Source organism: Rhinolophus hipposideros (genome assembly GCF_964194185.1).
Source record: "Rhinolophus hipposideros genome assembly, chromosome: 3".
Classification (NCBI taxonomy): Eukaryota; Metazoa; Chordata; class Mammalia; order Chiroptera; family Rhinolophidae; genus Rhinolophus; species Rhinolophus hipposideros.
In genome coordinates, this window is record NC_138049.1 from 36038505 (window position 1) to 36054569 (window position 16065).

Sequence of the window (16065 nt, forward strand, 5' to 3'; positions counted from 1 at the left end):
ACTGAATGTAGATTTTTCATTAATGAAGTCCAATAGATATATTTAACATTATGTTTAAATCTATGAAAAGTAATATATTTAGAAATATCTCTGAAGATAGGTGAATCTGTGTATGTATGCACTTAAAAAATCTCACCTAATAACATTTTCTTATTGCATAATAATATGAATTTATACTTCAGATTTTGAATTATGCATGTTGCGGACAGATCCAGCTATTTTAGTTGTGGATATTAAATTTGTTAATACTGTTTTTTCAATACCTACTTCTGCATTGTATGCACAGGACAAAGCCCAGCCATACCGCCTCCATTACCAACAGAACAAGCTTCCAGACCCACTCCAGCCTCACTTACACTTGAAGGCAAGTATTTTATTTCAGCTTTTCCAAATATCTTCTCTATTATAGATAAAACAGAATGTAAATAAACAACATAAAATAATAGCAGCAACAAAATGCATATTTTCTCACATGGTTTTAGTATGCCTAGACACTGCATAGCTACAGTTTACTTTTCCTGAAATTACGGTTTGTTCCTTTTTAGAAAACCAAAAATTTCCCCTTAAGATTCTATATTGGTGTTCATCAGCTTCCAGAAGGATGACAAGCTTTGTACCCTGGAAAGCAACCAGAAAGTATAGGGACAAATCAGCAAGGATATGCCTTGCAATTATTACAGTTTCACCCCAACTTGATCAAATTAGTGTCTTAAGACTCTGGTGTCAGAGTTTCTGAGTTTGGATCTGAGTTCTATCCCTTACTAAGTGTGTAAATTTAGGAAGTTACTTAAATTCACTGTCCGTGAGTTTTGTCATACTCAAGATGGGTCAAGAATAGTACTGATCTCGCAGAGTTACTATGAGGATGAAATAGTGTGTGTGTGTGTGTGTGTGTGTGTGTGTGTGTGTGTGTGAACTTATGAGTGCTTTATAAAATTAATAACACTACTACTAATAAATAATTCTTCAAAATATGATGTTTAAGATCAGCAGAATTAAAGGACGAAAGTATCATCACAATCAAATTTGATATTTAGAAATTTAACATCATTTCATTAAGCCTTCATTCGTTCCTTCAATTATTTATTAAATCCTAGCTATGGGATCATGTCAAATATCATCCAAAGTGCTGGGGATTCAGAGATTAATGGAAAATAGTTCCTGCCCACTAAGACTTAGCTTATAGATATAAATTAAAAGTATTTAAAAAAGAGCCTGATACAAAATACAAGTAATTAAAGCAAGTGCACCAATGATTTTTTGCAAGAGTACAAATAGAGGTCTTACCCCGAGCACCACAGCACCCATTCCACCCCTAGCTCTGTCTCACACTGAAAGGGGACCTTCTGTGTACACATGTGGATACCAGCCTTCTTGTTCAAGTTCTGTCCACTCTGTTCAACAGCCACCTATTGGCTTTGACCGCCCCTTGAGACTAAGGGTGATCACTGTTATGAGGATTCATTCAGGAAGAGGTCCGTCCGTGTAGCTATTGGCATCAGAGTAAGGGCTGGGTGGGGGTGGGGTGGGGTGGGGAATCAAGGTCCCAGGAACTGGAATATAAAAAAGAAGAGACTCCAGGTGGCCATATCCTGTCCTCCCCACTAACTCCTAGTACCAGGGCAGAGTATAGCTGGAGGTAGACTCCAAAGAGCCCTGTAAAGCACAGAATCTCCAAGAGGGGCCCTGGTTTTTGGGTTCTAAGAGTTGTACTGATTGTCACAGTGTGAGAAGAACCAAAAAATAAGTCAGCACAAAGTACTGTGGAAGCTTAGAGAAGAAAGGATAGCTCTGTCTGGAACAGGTGAGAAGGACCATAGAAAAGGCAGAGTAGCTGTAGAGCTGAAGTTCCAAGAAAAGGTTTTCATCATTCAGGCAAGGAAGGAAAGAACATTACTATTAAAAGGATTGGCATGTGCAAAGGCACGGAGATGAGAAGAAGGAAGTCTGGTCCAGAGAAGTATAAGTAGTCCATCGTGGAAAGAAGGAAGAAGGCATGAAGAGAGTTTGGGAGAGATGATAAAAAGACATGCAGAGGGAAAATTATGAGGTATCTTGTATATGCAAGCTAGGGGTTAATTTTTATGTTTAAAGTTTTATTATAAAACGTTAAATAGTAAAATAAATCCCCAATATACTCAGGCTACTGATACATTTATCAACATTTTCTATTCTTACATATCTAACTTCTCTTCTTCCCTTTTCCTTTTTTTGATTGAATTTTTGTTTGTGTTGCAAACCTTTGACATCATGCAATTTCACTCAGCTGAGGAATTTTTATTTTATTTTAAAATTTGATACATTTACATGGTTGAAAACTTAAAAGTACAAAAACTATTTAGGACGAAAGTTTTCTCCTGACCCTATCCAACTACCAAATTCTCCTCCTCACAGGAAATCAATGTTAGTTCCTTCTAGAAATGTTTTGTGCATATACAAACACAAATATTCCCTCCTCAGCTAAGGGATTTTTATTTTTTTATCTATAGAAAATGAGGAGTTTCTCATGGATAGAATAGACGTGTTCATTTAGAAAGATCAACTTGGCTCTCATTCTACACGGTAGACCTGTGGTTTGAGATTAGCTGTAGGCTCTTGGGAAAAGAATAGTCAAAACAAGTTGTAAAGCCTGAACTAAACAGGAGCGTAGTGGATGGAAAAAAGGAGATGGATCAGAAAGAGATTGGAGAAAAGTATCAACGGGTCTAAGTATCAGATTGGATATATGTGCTGAGGTAGAAGAAAGACTGAAGGCTTTCTGAATTAGGTATCCAAGTAGGCAGTTAGTGCCATTAACAGAGATGGGAATCCCCTGAAAGAAAATCTTCCCAGTAAGGAGAAGGAAAATGATGGGTTTAGTCTGGGACATGAGAGTTTCCCATGGGACATCAAGATAGAATTACTTCTGGTTATACATTTATGTTTCACACATTTCATAGCCAGGGAAGGATTTGAGTCGTTGAACAGATGAAGTTTTCCTAAGGTTATATTCTGACACCAACATGTTCTATGTACTTGTCTGGCCAGATCATGACCAAGTCATGCCTACAACTATGTTCTCTTCAACACACATTTATTTAGAATATTATGTTTGCTATAGCCATATGCATTTCACATTTAATATTCTACAATCCTACAAAGCAGAGATTATTATTAATGATTAATAAACATAGTCGTAGAGTTTACTTATTTATGCTAAATTAATAAATAGCAGAACTGGGATTCCAGCCCTGGATTTTAGTTCTATGTCCAGGGAATTTTCTGTTATATTATTATGCAGCATTGAAGTTTGAGGATTATATATTCATACCTCCTGAGATGTCAACAAGTCCTGGAAAATGGGGACAAAGTTTTGTGCTGTAGATTTCATGCACTTCTATGATAGAAATATCGTGATATCAGTCAAGAGAACCCCAGCAAAGCCTCTCAAAATTTCATGTGCCTACAAATCACCTGGGAATATTCTGAAAATGCATTTTCTGATTTGGTAGGTGTAGGGTGGGGGCTGAGATTCTGCATTTTCACCAAGCTCCAAAGTATTGCTGATGCTGCTGGAACGGGATCACATCTGAGTAGCAAATCGCTAGATGATTTAGCAAGGAGATGGAGAGTGATTGAATATTTCTAAAAATGCTTTTAATTTAATATTAGTCACCTGAATGACCTGCAATTGGCCAAATGCCCTTCAGAATTACAGGAATGCCACTTGTGGAGAAATTTTGACTGCTAGTTGTTTGGGAAAAAGCCAAAGGTTTCAGGCTAAGTACCTAAGCATTCTAGAAAGGCTCAAAAGAGAGCAAGAAAAATGCCATTAGGAATGGGGGAAAGGTTACATTATACTTGTAAATTATAGCAACCTATTACATAGTATGCAAAATATCTTGATTTGGTCATCTACTTGAATTGAATGAATTAGCACGTGCAAATTTTAAATAAAAATTCCATACAATTTGTAAATCAGTACTGTATCAATTCCAATATGAAAAAAATAATTTGTTTGGTCATTAAAGGGCGTGATTTAATGTAAAGTTCATGTAATGTCTCACTCCAAGATTCCAAATCGACAATACTTCTTGAATATTTAGAGAGCAGTCCAGATCTTGTCCAGAGTTTGAAATTTTTGTCTCCATTCAGTTCAGCTACAGACATATTTTATTTGGTCCACAAAGGTCTTTCATTTATTCTTTTTAGAGGTGATCATCTTGAATAGGACAAGCTTCCCATTGTCTCCATTGACATCCATGCCTTCTTCACCCATCTGCTCACATGGCTCCAGACTTTGTGTGTGTGACAATTATATAAAGACAGTTTAAAGACAACATTATTATATCAAGAGGAAATTGCCTTGGTGTCTTAGTATACATGGGCTACCATAACAAAATGCCACAAACTGAGTGGCGTAAGCAACAGAAATTTGTTTTTTCTCAGTTTTGGAGGCTGGGACTCCAAGGTCAGAGTACCCAGCATGCCATCATGCCTGGGTTCTAGAGAGATCTCCTTTCCTGGTCTGCAGATGGCCTTCTCCTCACCGTGTGCTCTCATGGCAGTGAGAGAGCTCTGCTGTCTCTTTCCTTAGAAGGACACCAGTCCTATAGTATCAGAGCTCCACGCTTATGATCTCATTTAAGCTCAGTCACCTTCTAAAGGCCCTGTCTCTTAAAACAGTCATGTGGGGGTTAGGGCTTCAACATATGGATTTGGAGCGAATACAATTCAATCCCTAACATTTGATTGACTCTAAGTTTAATCAATATATAAGTAAAGCAGCTTAAATGTTTACCTCATACAATTAGAGTCGTTTAAACATTTCTTTTTGAGTAATCAATGATTTTGTCGTTTTTGTGTGTGTGTGGTTTTTTTCTGTCCTGTATGATTTTCTAATAGCATACATTCCAAACTTGAAGCTTGTGTCATTTTCTCTACATGCTTATAATTTATAGGAGTTAAATATATATATATATATATATATATATTTTTTTTTTAATCGTCTTAACTAGACTCAAATACAACTGAGTTTATACTGAAGGTAATAACAAAAACTCTGGGTAATCTCCTCACTGGCTATTACTGTGTATTATTTACCTAGCTAGTAAACAAATGTTTTAGAAAAAATTTATAGAACCCAGTCGAGAAAGAGACAGAGAGAAAACAGAGTTACAGTTCTTTTACATTTGGACTATAATAGCTTATGTGACACAAAACTGATAAGTGACTATCTCACTGCTCAAATGTTCACAGGGGAAGCGGTCGCCTATAAATAACAGTGTCACCTTAAGTTTCATCAGATTTTAATTCTGTTTTGAGGAGGATATAAATCAAGGGACTCCAGTTCTCTAAATCTGAGGCAGATTTTAATAGTCAGATTATTCAAGTGTTTGATTCCGGTTTATCTCCAAGCAGAGGTTCATAAATGACCAAGTAGCAAATATTTGCCTATCAGTCTTTCACTTGGAAGAGAGATGTGTCATTTGTTAAGTGGGACACTTGGGTTATAATTTAACATTTTATCCTGGAAGCTAATACTATGTGTAAGTGAATAACATACATTAATAACAGGATTACAAGGCTTCTGAGGTAGAGGCATTGCCCTGAGGATGCTGGCACTGAGCAGTTTCCCAAGGAGTTCGCATTATCAGGAGATGTTGGGCTTTGTCAGGGCTTGATATGTTCTGCCTGTGACTCCATTAACATAATTAATTAGTGACGATGACATATTTAGTATTAATCAAGCTGTTTTCAGTGAGGCTGATTATGCATCATCCTTGATGTACTATTTTAGTCTGGAACTTCCTCAAGACCAAGTTTCAAGAAAATGGCATTTTATGAAAAGGAACTCGCATGTGGCCCTAAAGTATGTGATTGGATTTAAGGAACAGTTATAACAGGTCAAAATGTAGGAGCTTAAACACATTTTGCATTTTAATGCAAAAGTATGCAAAAAGTAGAGTTTGCATATAGACTGGATTATAAGTGTGCTCACAGGAATTTGGAAACATTAGGATTTTATCAGTAGAAATCTAAAAATATCATGGACATTGTTATGGATGAAAACACTCTATACATCTGTGAAGCCCGTAAACATCATTTTGTGCTTCGATAGCACTTAAAAAACAGTGTTTCAAACAGCACTTATTTCATTATGTGAAGTATCAAAGTATGGGTACACTTCTGATCTCAGGCCATGCATCTAATGCCTTTAAGGCAAAGAAGTCTTGACTTCCTTGAATTTCACTTGCCCACATCACATACTTAATAAAGTTTTTTTGCTTTGAAACTTTGGATATAAAGACTAACTTTATATAAAATCAGTTGCTCCTTTGACTCCTACTATATTTTTTAGAATATGTTTAGCCAGGGAAAGAATAACATTAAAAAGAGTTTTACATAATAACCATTCCATGCAATCATTTTCATCATTGTCAATTTGTGTTTAATTACAGGCATAACCTAATTGAAACTGACTTAAATATGGACCTAACTTCAATATAATATTAATTCTCATGGTCTTTCAAAAAAACATTACATTTTGTGACAGAATTAATTCCCATGTCTATTGAGAGCTCTCACTGGGGCTGAAAGGCCTGCTGGTTCAAAAAGTCACTGTAGTTATTTGTTCATTCCACAAACAGAGCAGATCATGTGAGTCCCCCAACTCCCATCAAATGATACCTTATTATATTAACATCACAGGTGGTTTTTACCCACAGCAAAAGAGCTGTTTTATCATCAGATGTTTGTCAGGAGTGTATTTAGGAGAGAGTAGCCCCTTACTCTGTTCTCAGAGTCCTCCAGGGTTAAACAGGAGAGCTTTAGGCAACATTTTCCATCTCTTCCCCAATCACCAAAAAAAAAAAAAAAAAACAAAGAAAACAAACAAACAAACAAAAACACAGCTGGTTCATAAAATCTTTGTTTAAGCATAATTACGAAATATGATTCCATTATTTTTAATCAATGCAGATTTTTTTTTTCTTTTTCCTACTCAACCTCTATTGTGGCAAAGATGTTGATGGAAGAAGTTACACAATCCAGTATACATGATCCAGTTACATGATTCATATCTTATACCTAAATTATGTTTAACAGCCCATTACAAATATCCAATTTGCATGAATGAAGCCAGAAATAGTAAGGTGAATAAATACTGTATATCCAACCATCTTTTTGAATAAATATATAACTGGTACTATCTTAGTATTGCAATTGTAAATAATATTTTAAATACCATCACACAAATATGGGCCAGAGAAGACCAGGGACCCAGCTTCCAATCTCAGCTTTGAAATTAATCTGTTGTATGATCTTTGACAAAGCAATTTCTGGAGCTTCCACTTCTTTACCTGTAAACTGTGAGGACTGAACTTAAATGGTCTGTGAAGTCCCTCTCTGCTTTCACACCCAGAGATTTCAAACTTATTTTCTTCAGGATGGTACATTGGTAAAAAGCTGCCTTAAGAGCAGGGTGAAGACTGAGTGGCTTTGCATGGTGGTTAAGTAGCTGCCGGGACATGTGTAAGGTATGCTCGTGGCCTAGATAGAGATGTCAAACTTGGGGCAAACAAGCAAGTCCCAATGCAGTGGATGTTACTATGAAGCATTATTTAGTGAAGTACAAAAGTGAGCTGTACAGATCATAAAGGCTGCAAAGTCAGGAGGAAGATGAGATATGAGCAAGGCAAGGCTAGGCCATGAAATCACAAGCCTTGCATTGGGCCATAAAGAGTAAGTTGGAAGGGTTTGTACAGAGGAGAAAGAAGCATTATAAGAAACTTATTATAAGAAAATTTCTTACCATTGGAAGCACCCGCGGACAACGCTTTGCAAGAACTAGTAATGCTTTATTTACAATTCTATTAAACCGGGAGCTTTATCACCTTAGCTCTTCAGTGAGATAAATCCTGGGAAGCAGAAAGCATAAAATAATAAAATAGAAATTTGGCCCAGTTCTTATTCCATTAACTCTATGACACAGTAAATTTTATTGAACTTTAGGCCAATACAATATGTTTCTTTGTTTTGTGGTGAAATAAACTCTTATCTGTCAGAGATTTTTAATAGAATTGACCTTTAGACATAACGTTTGATAAAATATATAAACCAAACTACTTTTAGTACTTATTTAACTCAGAAAGTTGCTCAGATGACTGAATGAAATAATGTATGTAACACCACAACACATTTTCTCGCACAGTTAGATAATCAACCATTAGTCACTGTTACTATCATTTTTCTATCAGGAAATTTCTCTTATATGTATACTAAAGCATTATATTTTATGATAATCTTTAATCGGTATCTATGGATGATGATAAGGTAATTGCATTAATGACATTAGTATATGTGGATTTCTTAATACAGGATTGGGGTCATATTGTGAAGGGTTTTGTAACACAGCTAAAGCTTTTACACCTCCTCACAGATTGCACAAGCCTGCTAAAGCAATTGAGAAGAGGAGCAGTATGATTAGATTTGCATTTTAGATCACTGTGGCAGCTGCAGAAAGGGTGGATGGGTGAGGCTGGTGGGAGGAGGGGTTAGAAATAAGACAAGTTAACTCCTATGAAGCTACTGATCATGGGGAAAAATTAATGCTACTTTTCTTTTAAACAATCACATAGAACCCTCAAAACAACTTGAAGTGGTGAATATGATTTACATCATCTTGCAAAAACGATCAGAGAAACCAAGTAAATCGCCTAAGATAACATAGCTTTAACAGTGGTGTACAGTAAGTACTCACTTAACGTTATCTATAGGTTCTGTGACTGTAAGCAAAACAGTGTATAATGAAACCAATTTTACCATAGGCTAATTAGTATAAACAAGAGCTCCTATGACATCTCATCAATATTAACAAAATGTTAGGAAAATGACATTATTTGAAGACCTGCTGAAATTAGAATCGGAAGCCAAGTGTCTGATACTCAGGCTCAGTCTATTTCCATTACCTTAGACTATTAATTAAGTGTTAGGGCTGAGTGAGCATAATTACTGAAGTCTTAGTTGCCCTGGATAAACAGATGGCATTAAGAATAAGAACATCGTTTTGGGAGAAGATGATGAGTTTAGTTTGGAGCTTGCTGAGTCTGTCAGCGTCCCTGGCACACTCAAAATGGGTAACTAAGAATGCTTAATGAATGAGTGTTTATAAAGTTCTGAGCAGAGTGATGGCGAAGCACCCCAGGGCTAGCAAAACAGTCTATAAAAGCTGTAGGCCTGAAAGGATGGTGGAATGGAATGGTTTACAAACCCTAAAGCCTTGTAACTCTAAGTTCGAGATGTCTAATCAGAGCGGTGTCCTTCAGTAGGGGAGCACACAATCAACCCTCTGTAAAATGACATATATAATATTCTCAGTGAACCAGGGAGGGAGTTGAAGAACAAATGCCCATCTCTCTTTTTTCTCCTTCTCTGTTATCTCTTGATGTTGCTGCCATAAGCCAAACTAACTTGAATCCAGTGGAAGGGGCTTGATTAATGCAATCCATAAAGATTAGGGTGGAGACTGGACCTGGAGAGGAAAATGAAGACTCTGCCACATGTCGGGTAGCATGTGGAGCTCAATTCACCCAAGTGTCAATCCCAGGGGACAATTGAACATAGGAGTCTGTAACTTACAAATGCAGGAGATTCAGATACTGGAGTCATAAGCTGAACCTTAGCACAGCATTTCCTGAACTTTATTATGGGGAATTTGAGCTGTATAATATTGTTGGTAGGGAATAAAATATTAAGACAATACTTTTGGTCAGCATAATATGTTTAATTTCTTTCATAGACATTCATAATGTACACTAGAATATTAAAAGAAACACAACATTCTGTGAACACACACAAAAGTATGTTTAATTATTTAAACTTTACAATTCTCATATTTTTTTGATCACAGAAACATTTCTGTTCCCAGTAACACTTATCAAGCTCCCAAGTAACAAGTGATCTTAAAAACACTGTGCCATATAAAGTTTAATTCTGAACATAACTGAAGTGTTGGTCAACCATGACGTGTGCAAAGGTGCCCAGTGCATGGAATTCACCCATGAAAGGAAACATGGAGACCAACATTGTTTTAGTCAGGGTTCTCTAGAGAAGCAGAACCAACAGGATGCATGTACACACACACACACACACACACACACACACATTAAGTAATTGGCTCAGGCAATCATGTGATTATGGGACTGGCAAGTCTGAAGTTTGTAGGAAGTGCATGTAGGCTGGAAACCCAGGGAAGAGTTGATATTAATTCTCAAGGACAAAGGCAATCTGATATCAGAACTCCGTCTTCCTTGAGGCACTTCCGCCTTTTTTCTTAAGGCCCTTAACTGGTTGGATGAAGCCTACCTGCATTAGGGAAGGTAATCTGCTTTATTCAGTCTTCTGATGTAAATGTTAATTATCATACTAAAAAATACCTTGACAGCAACACCTCGACTAGGCCAACTGTTACCATGGCCTATGCAAAATTAACCATTACAAACATCATCAGAAGACAGACTAGAAAGCCAAGGATGAGAAGAGATGAAGGAAGAAAAAGGATAACAGGGCCAAATTCTCCAGAGAGATGGATAGGAAAAACACTCACCCAGGTCCATTAGATTTGTCAAGTGAGATCATGGTGTCCTACTCATCCTGCTTCTAAATTTATCTCTGTCGTATGTAAATGAGGGTGCAGGAGTCAGGAGTCTCTAGAGGCCCATTTGTGAGATTCATATTAGTTCTTAGCTTCTCAGACACTCAGTTTTCTCATCTGTAAAATTATATTTTTGAAATAGAGAATCTCAAAATTCTGTCCTCTCACCAAAATTTTATCATGTTTGAAGCCTTTATTTCATTCATTCATTTCCCTTCTACACATTTATTTCATTCCCTTTGTGATACACAGTGGGCTAATCAATACTTTCAAGGTTAAATTAATCCTCTAGTTCAGAGTCCTAAAATCTTTCCAATATTTTGATGTTGTTGGTTTTTTAAAAAACTTTTTATTTTGAAAAGATTTTAGATTTACAGAAGACTTATAAAGATGATATAGGTGGTTCTTGCACAGCCTCAACAATCTTTCTCTAATGTTAACATTTTCCATTACCATTCACCTACCAAGACCAAGAAACTAACTTTGGTACAATAGTATTAACTAAACTACAGACTGTGTTTGACTTTTACATTTCAGTGGTTTATAAAAGATTTTTTTTTAATTATTGTATATGTTATGGGGGTACAGATATTAACATGTAATCACGGCTTTTGTCCCTCCACATTAATTTCTACGGACTATTCTATGTTTGCCTTTCAGCTCCTGAGTGTTTATATTCTACTCAGGACATGCTGGGTTAGCAGAAGCATTGGAAGGAGCCCAAAGAATTAAATTAATTCATGTTCAAATAGGAAAAATTATGCCCTAGAAGAAATTATAAGAGCTGGACAATGAGAAAACAGGTGGATAGAATGGAATAGGAGAGCCAGCGTGGGCTGGAATAAGATTTTAGAGGTGCTTTTGGGAGAGAGAAGGGTTTGGGGGAGTAACTGATGAGGGATAGCTAAGAAGTTCAAGTAAAGGCGGAAATACTTAGAAAGTTTTGTGATGGGTCATGCAACATTAGCTATTTCAGAGACTTCAGTATAGATTTAAATTAATTTTCAAGCATTCCTGGAACTTTTGACTCATTTCTTTGATTGCAGCACTGTGGTAGGGCTGGACATGAGGTAACATTATATTTGAGTTTATCTGTTAGAAATTCAGCTTAGCATTGTGAAAACATGAATAAGTTTCAACAACTGACTGTTCAGTAAATTTTAAAAAAAGGTGAGAAAAATATGATGAAGAAAAATGGAAAGGAAATTGGAGTGTCCCAAGGATTATGAAATATAAATACATTTAGTAGACATTGAATATATTTCATAAAAAAACTTGCATCTCTAAACTAGAACTTTTCCCTCTTATTATGTTAGTTTTGATTTTCCATTATTGATTATTAAAAAGACATTTTGTGAAAACCATTAACTTTTTCCTGTTGACCTATATATAAAAGAAATTTTATTTTTCTTCCACTACACATCTGACAATGTAGCTAGAGACGTCTGTCTGATTTGACTGTTCAGTAGCAATAAGTTTATTCTGGAGCTAAAGGGGTGGAACCCAAGAATTGGGGAACAGCAAGTAGACTTCTGTTGACTGGGTCCAGTTTTCTGCAGCAGAGCTCTTTTGCAAATTTTGTGCTTGTATCAAGTATTTCTTCCTCTGTATTTTGGCCAATGAGGAAGTTAGGGATGAGGTGGTTTGTGAATCTGAAGGAATGTAATCTATATCATTAGCGTTCTTATTATGGAATTCTTATTGGAACCCTCTTGTAACAAATTTTTCTCATAGAGCATTTTATAAGAAAGAAGCAGGTCCCTCCAAAGCTGTAGTTTATAAGTACCAGTTTTTCTTTATAAAGCATTTATGTGCTATTTGTGTCATGTTCACCTAAACTTTTTTTTTTCCTATTATGCAAGTTTGTTGCAATTCCAAATGGTGTTCTTCCTCTCCAGAACCCATGAGAAAAGTGGCTGCATCTTTAAAGCCAGGTCAGTTTTAGCCAAATGGAGTAAAAAGTCTTGGCAGCTGTTCACATAATAGTGTTGGATGCTTGCTTCAACTAGTGAGGATTTTATTAAAACAAAACAAAACAACAACAACAACAACAACAACAACAACAAAAATATATATATATATAAATTTTGTTACTAGTTCGGTATAATCTATGAAAGATGATGAAATTTATGTAGTCCATCAGTTAAAACAAAACTGAAGTCAATATATTAAAACTATTAAACTTGAAATTTGTGCTCTTTGAGTGAGTACTTGTTTGTTTTTTAAATATCGATATCCATTAGGCATATTTTTTTTAATTGAAAGGTTTCAATTGAGAAATCAGACTTATAAATGTGCCCAACATACCAATAACTTTTGGTAATTTTAAAGTCACACTATATTTGAAAATAGCTATTAAGTCTAATTTCTTTATTAAATCAAGCCCTAAATTCTTAAGGCTCTATTATAAAAATAACAGTATCTTTGAAGTGGTACTTTAAAGTAATGTATATTTTGATTTTAAATCATAAACAACTTTTTTCTCTAAATTTGATAATTTAGTCATGAAAAGAAAAAGTTTAATGTTTCTAGGCATTCTTGATATTTTAAATGTAATGACGTACTTTTGTAATCCATTTCCAACTACAGACAGATGTAGGAAAAAGCCTATAGATAAAAATATGTAAAAAGTAATCTTTTACAAATAATATGATACTGAAAATGAGAAGCTATTAGAAAAGAATGTTTCATTTATGTTTTCCTTACCCTTGTAGAAAGACACTCTAGAAAAGTTTATCTGAGGCTAAATAAACATTTGTTAATGAAGGGAATAAATTATATATGTAAAAGCCTGGGTAATCACTGAAAGGCGTTATAGAATTGCTGGTTGTGAGTTGTTTGTTGTTAAATAGCTGATAATGAGAAGAGCTGGTTTCTAATAATAATTCAGTTATCACTAAAGGAAAAGTCAATGCAAAGACAATGGATTCAGGTTCCAAAAGGCCAGCTTAGTTGTGCCAGCTGCTCAAGTGAAGTCCTTAATGCAGAGAGCTTTGCTGTCATGGCAACCAATTACAATGTCAAGTGAGGCACTACTACCAGGGTCTATAGTTTAAAAGTACCAAATAAAATTAATGGGGGTAGGAGATGGGGATGAGGTGAAAAAGAAAAGAACATTTGTACTGAATTGTTTTACTTTCTTAGTCTTCCTCACCATATGGTCACAAAATCTAGTGAGGCACCAGACACCCAGCAACAGCCCAAGTTCCTCTTCAACTATGACTCGTCATCATATGAGTTCTTTGCTTAAAACTTCTCTGTGGTCTCCAACTTTACAGTAAAAGCGAACATTCACACCGCGAATGACACTGCTCCCTGTGATTGTCCCTCACTCCGTCTCCAACCACATCTCTTAACACTCTCCTTCTGCACCTCTGCTCCAGGCACACTGGTCCCCATGCTCTTTTTGAATATATCTAGAGTGCTCCCGGTTCCAGGTCTTGGCAGATATTTTTCCTGCCAGAAAATTCCTTCACCAAGAACCCAGAACTCTTCTACTTTTTTCAAAAATCTTTTCAAATGTTATGCATTAGGAAAGATTTCATCTTCTTCCACCTTAAAAAAAAAATAAAGCAATGCCACCTCCCACTCAATTATGCTGTAATCCTCTAAACCTAGCTTTATTTTTTTGACCCTTACTGACACCTGACATTATACACACATAAATATATATATTCATGTATATATGAATATAAGTGTATATGCATATTCATTTTAAGCCTTAAAGATGGACTTTTCTCTAGCTTTAAAAAGAAATGTAAGACATAGCAAGGCTGAAGAACACACAACAGCTATTTAGAACTCCAAAGCTTTTTAAGTTACCTTTTCCCAGCAAAATTAGGAAATAAATGCAAGACGATGTATATCTCTTTTGGAGAATGAAGGGATAAACAAGTAAAGAGAGACTTAAATACATTCCACTCATTCCCCTACTTTTTATGGTGGAAGTCAGATTTACTCCCAGATTCATAACACAGTGGCTACTAATTATAGCAAAACAGAGTCTAGAATCCATTTCTTTTTTTTTCGGCACAATGCCCCTTCGCAACATGTTAATTCCTCCTATGTACACTTTTTCCTGAAGTTTCTCAATACAAAATATTCCAGACAGTTTCTCTTGATACAGAAAAGTAAGAATTAATATGCATTTACTCAATAGTTCAATAAATATCACACCTAGAAAAATTACCAAAAATTATATGTGGTCATTTATATTGCTTCTAAAATGTAGTAACAGCTAGTTGTTGCTATCATTATTTTTTGAACACCCACTCTGGGCTTCACATGTTAGCACAGTTGCTCCATTCCTCACAACAAGCCAGCAAGGTAGATTTTATCAGTCTCATTGTTCAATGAGGAAAATGAAATTCAGTGTGTCACAGCACACTGCCAATGTCATACACAACCAAAAAAGGGTCAAAGATGGAATTCAAACCAAGATCACTGACTCTCTTGCCACATGCCTGTGTGTAGATAACAAAGAATAACTCTAATAACCACTGGTATAATTGAGCTTATCTGTTTACATGGAAGTTTCCATGATCACAGTAACAAGTGAGGTCCCAAGCCAACAGCTGCCACTCTAGAGAAACCAGGTGACAGTAACAAAGTATGTTGGAATGCATTTTTGGGAAAGAAACGTGTCTTTATTTGTTTGACTAAGAATACATCAATCCTAGCCATAGAGGATTAAAAGGAGAGCACCCATCCCACGTGTAAAATTTGGATAATCTCTACATTAAAAAGGCAGAGAGGAGAGGAACCAAACATAAGATGAAAATAAAACATTTGCATTTGTTTTCTCTTTTTGCTAAGAACAGGCATCTTAGGAAATTTTACAATTGTAATTAACTATTGTGCATTATCTGGCTTTGAGATGGCATAAAAAAAAAAAAAACATTTAAAAGCAAGAGAAAAGCCCATTGTAAGAGCTTGGAAAGTAAAAAGTAAGTCTTTTAATTTTTCTTTCATCTGATGTTAATTTATGCAGAAGCTAATAACATATTTGTGGCTCAGAGCTACCCATTGTGGAGAGGATTTCTCTCTCTACCAGACTGTCCTGTGATCCCTGCCAGATACAGCCACCATTTCAGGGCTGATGACATTTTTACTAAAGAAAGGCAATATGCTTATAAGTTCACATTCTATAGACACATTTAATTGTGGACCCAATGAAAACCTATAACATTAAATGTCCTGACTCTTCTCTAGCTGTTAAAAAGCAGCAAATAATCGGGGCGGGGAGGGGGATTAGGTGAAGAGGAAACTAGATGAGTGAGTGCATAGTTAGACTTAGACGGAAAGGGAAGAGTATTGCTAACTAAAGAGGAAGAAAACAGTCAGGGGAAGGAGAGATTTTATAAAAGAACCATGGGTTACTTTTATATACAAGCAGGGTATAATTAAATTGTCTTTTTTAAGTGAAAAACCTA

At 35.8% G+C, this 16065-nt stretch overlaps 1 protein-coding gene and 1 long non-coding RNA gene across 4 annotated transcripts in view; one reads left to right on the forward strand and one right to left on the reverse strand.

Moving 5' to 3' along the window:
• TRDN (triadin) overlaps positions 1-16065 on the forward strand; it is a 343597-nt gene that overhangs the window by 152169 nt on the left and 175363 nt on the right. Inside the window, exon 10 of the mRNA XM_081044419.1 lies at positions 287-364. Within this exon, the coding sequence (XP_080900545.1) occupies positions 287-364 (78 nt within the window). The remainder of the gene's footprint in view (positions 1-286; positions 365-16065) is intronic.
• Positions 1-16065, reverse strand: part of LOC308495931 — a 57833-nt gene that overhangs the window by 40190 nt on the left and 1578 nt on the right. For 2 of the 3 annotated variants that reach the window (XR_013993079.1, XR_013993080.1), the window contains exons 2-3: positions 10586-10750; positions 7793-7898 (exon numbers count right to left, since the gene is read on the reverse strand). This is a non-coding gene — a long non-coding RNA (uncharacterized lncRNA). Of the gene's footprint in view, positions 1-355; positions 4278-7792; positions 7899-10585; positions 10751-16065 lie in introns of those variants that run through there. The other variant, XR_013993081.1, reaches the window with a different exon arrangement.